This window comes from Aulonocara sp. 'chitande type north' Nkhata Bay, linkage group LG23 (genome assembly GCF_057382095.1).
Source record: "Aulonocara sp. 'chitande type north' Nkhata Bay isolate Kocher_YH1m ecotype deep benthic linkage group LG23, A_spYH_male_GT1.1, whole genome shotgun sequence".
NCBI classification, from domain to species: domain Eukaryota; kingdom Metazoa; phylum Chordata; class Actinopteri; order Cichliformes; family Cichlidae; genus Aulonocara; species Aulonocara sp. 'chitande type north' Nkhata Bay.
This window is the reverse complement of record NC_141365.1, coordinates 12,943,632-12,950,663: the sequence shown is the minus strand read 5'-3', so window position 1 is coordinate 12,950,663 and position 7,032 is coordinate 12,943,632. Positions and strand designations below refer to the sequence as shown.

Below are 7,032 nucleotides of genomic sequence, written 5' to 3'. Positions count from 1 at the left end.
TTCATATACAGCAATGTCCAGTATCTAACCTTCAAAGTCACTTGATCGCCTTTCTTTCCCATTCTGATGCTCATTTTGAACTTCAGCAGGTCACCTTGAACACATCTACATGCCTAAATTCAGAGTTGCTGCCACGTGATTGGCTGATCAGACAGGTGTGCCTTATAAAGTGGCAGTCATGAGTACACAAACCACATGATCAAATCTCACGCCACTGTTGACTCCATGCATGCTGCTTTACCATGATGACGACGAGCTCAGCTCAGTGTTCTGACAGACCGAGCGCCTGAGTGTAAAAGACTTTATTCATAGAGAGAAGACAGAACAGGAAAAGAGGCGGGTTCCTTTCCAGCTGAGAGCGAACAGCGGCGACTCTCAGCTTTAAATGAAGTCTACAAATTTTACAAAACAAAAGGAGCCTGCTGAACTTCAAATGTCTCTGAACGCCTGCTTGCAGTCATGGTGGCGTCACGCGGCTGAGGGTTACCAGACTGTACAACAATTATTGGGATTAAATGTAATATTCCTCATCACCTGAAGTTACTCAGTATTTGAGATAGAGATTAATATATACCATATAATATTCAGAATCAAGACGCGCACACATGGAGCTTTCATTTATTGGAAATATTACAATTTTAAAGCCACTCTTAAAAAAAAAGGCAGTTCTAAGGGCTAAAGCTGAATATAATAAAGGCCACTTTTACATGACATGAAGACTTCCTCATCATTGGACCTACTCCTTATTTAACCATGCAAACATTAATAATAAGCTTTTAAATATTAACCTTCAGTGATCCACCGAGCACAGTTTGTATTTTACTCAATAATTATTGTACAGTCACTGATTGGCTCACCATCATCCCACACGTCTTGGCTAATTAAATCAGGTCAAACAGCGTCTGCAGGCTTCCACACAGTATTTAAAACAAACAAACAAAAAAAAACAGCTGACTTGGATATCTTTTCCTATTACGTTGCCGGGGTGATTTAACATCCTAAAAATATTAATGCTATGTCTTTGAAATCTCTTAGACTAATGGATATGCTGTGCATCACTGCCATGATTATTTTATTAAAGGAAGCGCAGGAAAAAATGAAATTAGGTGGACAATCAGCTGCTCCTGTTACAGCACAACACAGCTTTGAAAACTCACAAAACTTTTCATTTTTTTTTGCACGCACACACACACACACACACACACACACACACACACACACACACACACACACACACACACACACACACATTCGCACATCATCTGAAATCCCCGGCTACTACGAGAGCATTGTTGTGTAATTGTTATTAATAAAACTATGTACTATGACATCATTTATATTCAGAGCACACATCCATGGACAGGCGAGGACAAAATGGGCGGTGGCATGTTTGTAAAGTCTTATTAAGAGCAGGAATCCTGTGTTTTTAGTCGAAGTTGACAGCTTTTCTTAGTGTCTGCAGACTCTAAGCAGCCCATTTTCCCACTTCGGCACCTCCTCCTCCTTCTTCTTCTTCCCTTTCCTCTCTTAGAGCCACCAGAAGCGTACGTAGACAATGAGCATGATGAAAAAGACACCTCCAGCTGCCAGCTTGGCATAGGTGGAGCGGGTATTCAGATACTTGGCGTCGCTTCTGTACTTTTTCGACAGGCTGGACAAGTTGCTGGCCTTGGAGTCGAGTGCTGTGAGGAGGAGAAAGCAGAGGGAGAAAAAAGTAAAGGGGGGTTGGGAAGGAGCAGGATAAGCACAAGCGCGCAGAGAAAACTCCCATCACGGCTCCGTTTGACCCGAACACAGATGACAGACACTCACCGGAAAGCGCCTCTCCTCTCTGCAGCACCTCCTCGATGTTCGCCACCATGATCCTCTGTACGTCCTGCAGTTCTGTGTTGATGCTGCCCAGATTCCTCCTCGCTCGGCTGTCGATGTACGACTTCTTGGTTTTTTGAATGTAGGTGTCTGAAGAGAGAGACAGCCCACAGTTATTTCAAGCTCTGTGTGTTCAGTTACTTCACAGCCCTGCCTGTGACAAACACGCTGACTGCCAGGATCCACTTTCCCCGGAGGACTAAAGTGGATTTTTATTGAATTTCATAGAAAACACATTTCCCAGCTTTGAATGAGAGCAGAGAGACTGCTGATGCTGACCTATTAAACAGATCTAGTCGCACAAGAGCCGATCCTTTTCTTCCCTTTTAGTCCTCTGATAAATTCCTGTTATCAGTATTTTTCATTTAAATTTAAGTGATTCAGAAATGTTTCACACACAGACTCCTTATTAAAAACCCAGAGTTTTGTAAACACTTTTTTTGCTGCTCATATTTTGGATACTTTGTGGCGACCGACTTGTTTTTAGAGCCACAAACACATCAAGCGGCTCTTAAGAGGAGTCGCAGTTTCTGGCACCTCAGTGTATTCAGCCTGGAGGTTTCTGTGTGGTTTCACAATGATTTACACCCTGAGTTCATCTGCAGGGAGGAAATAAAAAAATCAGCCCCTAGCACCACAACTTCACTGAACATATAAAATATTAATAGTCACCAGCAGCAGAAGCACATAAGCATGTGTCAGCATCTTAGAAATAATCAGAGAACTCTCTGTTAGTCTGAAACTGCTTGGATGATTGGTTTTCAGGTTTCTGCTGCCTGCTCTGCTCAGTATGCAGCGTTGCATACTTACATGTAACCATCACAGCTAAGTGCCAAAACCCCCTAACCTAAACCTCGTTCTAAGTTTAGCCCTAAAACCAAGTCTCAATCCTCAAACCTGCCTCTGAAGGGGTACAGACGAAGGTGAGACTTTAAGTTCCACATAATCCGATCACTTTGATGGCTCTCACAAAGATAGCTGGACATGTTTTTATCGGATTTTTCTTATTTGTTGTTTGTGGCTTTATGACGAGCAGTCATAAGAGCACAGATCGAGTGTTTCCTGCACAGGTTTAACATGTAACCCGGTTTATACTACTACTACATGTCTTTTCTTACCAAACTCAATGAAGGAGTAAGGCCGGGATACTGTGGGGACCTTCTTTCCGTGCTGCTCATGAAACTCTGCCTGGAGGTCTTCTAGGTAAGCAAAGGCTAGCTTCTTGGGAAAGCTGGCTTCACAAAGCACCAGGTAGCACACTCCCTTCTCTATACAATAGCTGAAAAAAAGCAACATAAAAATGTACTTTGAGTGGAGCATGAGGAAATGCACTGAAAACATCTATCCGTGTGTGCTTAATTCCTCGCAAACCACGAAGAGACGATTATTTTGAGACAGTTTGGATTCTCACTCACTGAAACGCCATCGAACCAGCCTCTAAAGTGCAGCGTGTGGGGCTCTGCTCATTGAGTTTCCTGAAGAGCTGCTTAGCTTGACTCTGATACTGCTGAAGGTCCCGGCCCAGCTAAAGAGATGAAAAGCATAAGTGGTTTAAAAAAACTAAAAAAAACAAGTACTGATATCGAGCACAGAGAACACAGAAATTAATCAAAATCTGACTCGTATGCAGCAGAATTAGAAGCAAATGTGATTATTTTACCACCAAAAGAAATGAAGGCAACGTAGATTTGAGCACGTTATGTATCTGAGGGTTTTACAGACATACTCAGACAGCGGCGGGACGTTAAACGATGACACTAGTTTACAGATAGATAATGTGGTTGTTTGAGAAACACATGTGATGCTGAGGCACAGAGCGGAGACGCAACAAACCTTTTCACTTCCCTTCATGAAAGCAAACAAGAGAAGGAGGAAAAGATGTTAGAGTCAAGGCGAGCACAAGCATAAAGGTTTTAAAAGCAACAACTCATGTTACAAATGGCATCCATTTGAACATTTCAAGAAGTCCACCAACGTCATCAGGCATATTTCATCTACAGGTAATAATAAAATGTGGGGAGTGGATTCTACTTCACTGGAGTCACTTAGTGTTAACCAGTGTAATAATGAATGATAGGTATAAAGTGAGTCAGTCACTTACTAACTGACAAATAACCACGTCAGTTTCCAGCCTCCCCACCACCCTGAGCTAGATGGGCATATTAGCAAATAGATGAATGGATGGATGCTCGATCTTTCAGCCATACATCAGTACCAGCCTGGTGACGGTCTTATATTGTAAGACCCTACAATAATAGAGAGAAACCCCAGTAATCAGATGACCCACTATGACCAAGCGCTCGGCGACAGTGGGAAGGAAAAACTCCCTTTTAACAGGAAGAAATCTCCCACTGAACCGAGCTCAGGGAGGGAGACAGGACAGAAACACGCTGTGGAAGAGAGCCAGAGATTAATAATAATAACTAAAGATTAAATGCAGAGGGGTGTATAAAAACATAGTGAGTGAACTAAGAAGCACCAAGTGCATCATGGGAATCCCCCAGCAGCCTACACCTATTGTAACTAAGTGAGGATTCAGGGTCACCTGTTCCAGCCCTAACTATATGCTTTATCTTGAATCCAGGAGAGGGGCCTGAAAGCTGAAAGGCCTGCCTCCCATTCTACTTTTAAATACTCTAGAAACCAAACGTAACCCCCCAATGCGAGATCGAAGTGCACTAATGAGGTGATATGGTGCTGAGAGGTCAAAGTTTCATATCTCAGTCCTGAACTTATGCGATGCTGTAATGACGTGAAATAAAAAGCTGTGGCAGAAGCGGTCTGATGACTCAGTCGCTTCAGGCAGGTAAATAACGAGGTGGACAGGTGGACAGGCCTACAGCAGGACAGGCCTACAGCAGGACACCTATCAGCAAATCAAACGGCTCAATTAACTTTCACACGCCAAACCAGAAAGTCATGGTGGGGGTGGTGCCGGTGCCCCCTCAAACGACCCACATCTGGATGAAAACAAGCGCTCTAAAGGCGGACGTGACAGCTGGCAGCGGGTTAACGTTGGCTAGCGTGTCACTATAACATTAGTGCAGGATACAAGCATTCACTAATAATCCTCACCTGCTCGTCCTCCTGCATGGAGGCGGCCAGCGGCAGGCCGTCAGCCAGCCGAGCGATCATCGTCAGCAGCACCATCTCTGCGAAAAGCTCCGCTGCTCAGCACACACTGCAGGCTCCTCGAAGCTCCGTTTGACAGGCTGAAAACTGACAACACCGCAGCACTGACGCTGAGCTGGCCGGAAACGCTATAGCTTTGTGTCACAGCTAAATCCCGCCGCGGAACCAGGCGGACAGACACAAAGGTTCCGCGTCGCCGTCCCTGATACGAAACTTATTAATTTCAGGTATTTGTTAGAATATAATTACGACAATCTTATATGCGTTACATTAGATTTTGTTAAGTTCAAATTAAAATTTGCTGCTTTATCTTGTTTTTCTTCTTTTGGCTGCTTCCGCCACAGCGTGTGGTCTGCTTTCATCTCCTCCGTCACTACATCCATGAACCTCCTCGGAGGTCTTCCTTGTTTCCTCCTACCTGGCATGTAGCTCGCCATCACCAGTGTGTGAATGTGTGTGTGAATGGGTGGATGACTGGATATGTAAAGCGCTTTGGGGTCCTTAGGGACTAGTAAAGCGCTATATAAATACAGGCCATTTACCATTTACCATTCACCATTCACTCCTCCTCCCCTGCACATCCCCAACCCATCTCTAACTCATCTTCCATCACTATGTCTGCTCCCTGCACCCTCACCTATCTCCTTCACATTTACACACGCGTATTCTGTCTTACTTCAACCAGTGTTCATTCCTCTTCTCACCAGGGTATACTTCCACCTCTCCAGTCTCACCTCCACCTGCCCCCTACTCTCACTGCAGATCTCAATGTTGTCTGGAAACATCATAGTCCACACAGATTTCTGCCTCATAAAGAATGACATTTCATGAATAACAGTGGTGAGGTGTATGGTAGGAGTGACAGATGGGGTTAAGGTGGGGGTAGGATTATATATGGGATCTGCTTTGAGCTTCTTCTTGTATGCAGTGGCGATGAACAGGCTGACAGATGAGGTCAGGAGGAATCTCTGTGGACTCTGATGTTTGCAGATGACACTGTGATCTGTAGTGAGAGTAAGGAGCAGTTGGAGGAGAGCCGGGAGAGGTGGAGGTTTGCCATAGAGAGAGGAAGAAGAACCGAGAAGTAAGACAGAATACATGTGCGCGAAAGAGAGGGATGGTGGAAAAATGGGTATGCAAGGAACCGAGGTAATGAAGGTGGATGAGTTTAAATACTGTACAAGACAGGCGAAGCAGAGAGTGCAGGCAGGGTGGAGATGAGTGTCGGGGGTGATTTGTGACAGAAGGAGAGCAGCAAGAATGAAAGGGAAGGTTTCTGAGATGGTAGTGAGAACTGCTGTAATGTTTGGTTTGGTTTTAAATATCGTAGCTGTTGGTGGATGTCAGCTTGGCAGTTCTGTTCTTGTAAAAAATGAACATTTGTATTATAAAGCACTAATGCTCTTATAATGAGTATTAATCCAAGCAGTTTCCATGTGCCTTGGCTCGATACAAATGATTATTGGACAGAATGATGTCACATTTGCTCCGCTTGTATTTTACAACATTGACTCGGTGGACCTGACCTGTAGGTGCAGGTTTAGATAGCAAACAGCAAAAGCGACTTTTTATCATTATGAGTTAATTGCAAATGATATTATTATAATTTTAAATAAACTTTAAAGAGATAAGAATGACCACATTGCAGCATCACTCATTACACAGTATTCATTAGATAGATTGTTTTCGTCTGCAGTACATCCGTTCAAAGTATTTTTAGGACTGAATTTAAGTAATATTTCAAAACCAGCAGCAGTGACCGCGAGAGTTTATTTACATGTATCACTCACCAGTTTCATGACTTTAGTGCTCTCACTTGTGATGAGAGGGAGTCATGCTGCATGTACACAGGAAGTCTGTCACAGCCCTGAAATAACAGAGAAGCACAGAGTGACCACAGTTTTTTCCACAGAACAGTTTTTCATCTCTCCTCTTGTTTTATGGAGGTAAAACATCTCTGATAAGGTCATATATGAATCAGATAAAATACCACAAGTGTCTAGTATTACAGTTTAAACATGTTTGTCCTCT

General features: G+C 43.6%; 1 protein-coding gene across 2 annotated transcripts; it reads right to left on the bottom strand.

Annotated features, from left to right (window-relative positions):
• Positions 1-604: 604 nt before the first annotated feature.
• On the bottom strand, positions 605-6,812 carry sec22bb (SEC22 homolog B, vesicle trafficking protein b). 2 transcript variants are annotated; one of them, XM_086283280.1, is made up of 6 exons: positions 6,792-6,812; positions 4,945-5,088; positions 3,285-3,394; positions 2,988-3,148; positions 1,813-1,959; positions 605-1,682 (listed from the first exon to the last, which is right to left on the bottom strand). In XM_086283280.1, exons 2-6 carry the CDS (start codon positions 5,017-5,019, stop codon positions 1,528-1,530), a joined length of 648 nt encoding a protein of 215 aa, XP_086139406.1. In that variant the 5' UTR covers positions 5,020-5,088; positions 6,792-6,812; the 3' UTR covers positions 605-1,527. The 2 variants fall into 2 exon arrangements, with proteins under 2 accessions (XP_086139406.1, XP_086139405.1); XM_086283279.1 differs by lacking the exon at positions 6,792-6,812 and having other exon boundaries at positions 4,945-5,148.
• Between the last annotated feature and the right edge of the window lie 220 nt (positions 6,813-7,032).

Bases quoted from the DNA above. Each gene is read 5' to 3' on its own strand.
- sec22bb (XM_086283280.1), bottom strand. From the start codon at position 5,019: ATGGTGCTGCTGACGATGATCGCTCGGCTGGCTGACGGCCTGCCGCTG. The intron at 3,149-3,284 runs GTGAGTGAGAAT...GCTTTTTTTCAG, and splicing joins GCTGGTTCGATGGCGTTTCA to CTATTGTATAGAGAAGGGAG. The intron at 1,960-2,987 runs GTAAGAAAAGAC...CTCTCTCTTCAG, and splicing joins TTACTCCTTCATTGAGTTTG to ACACCTACATTCAAAAAACC.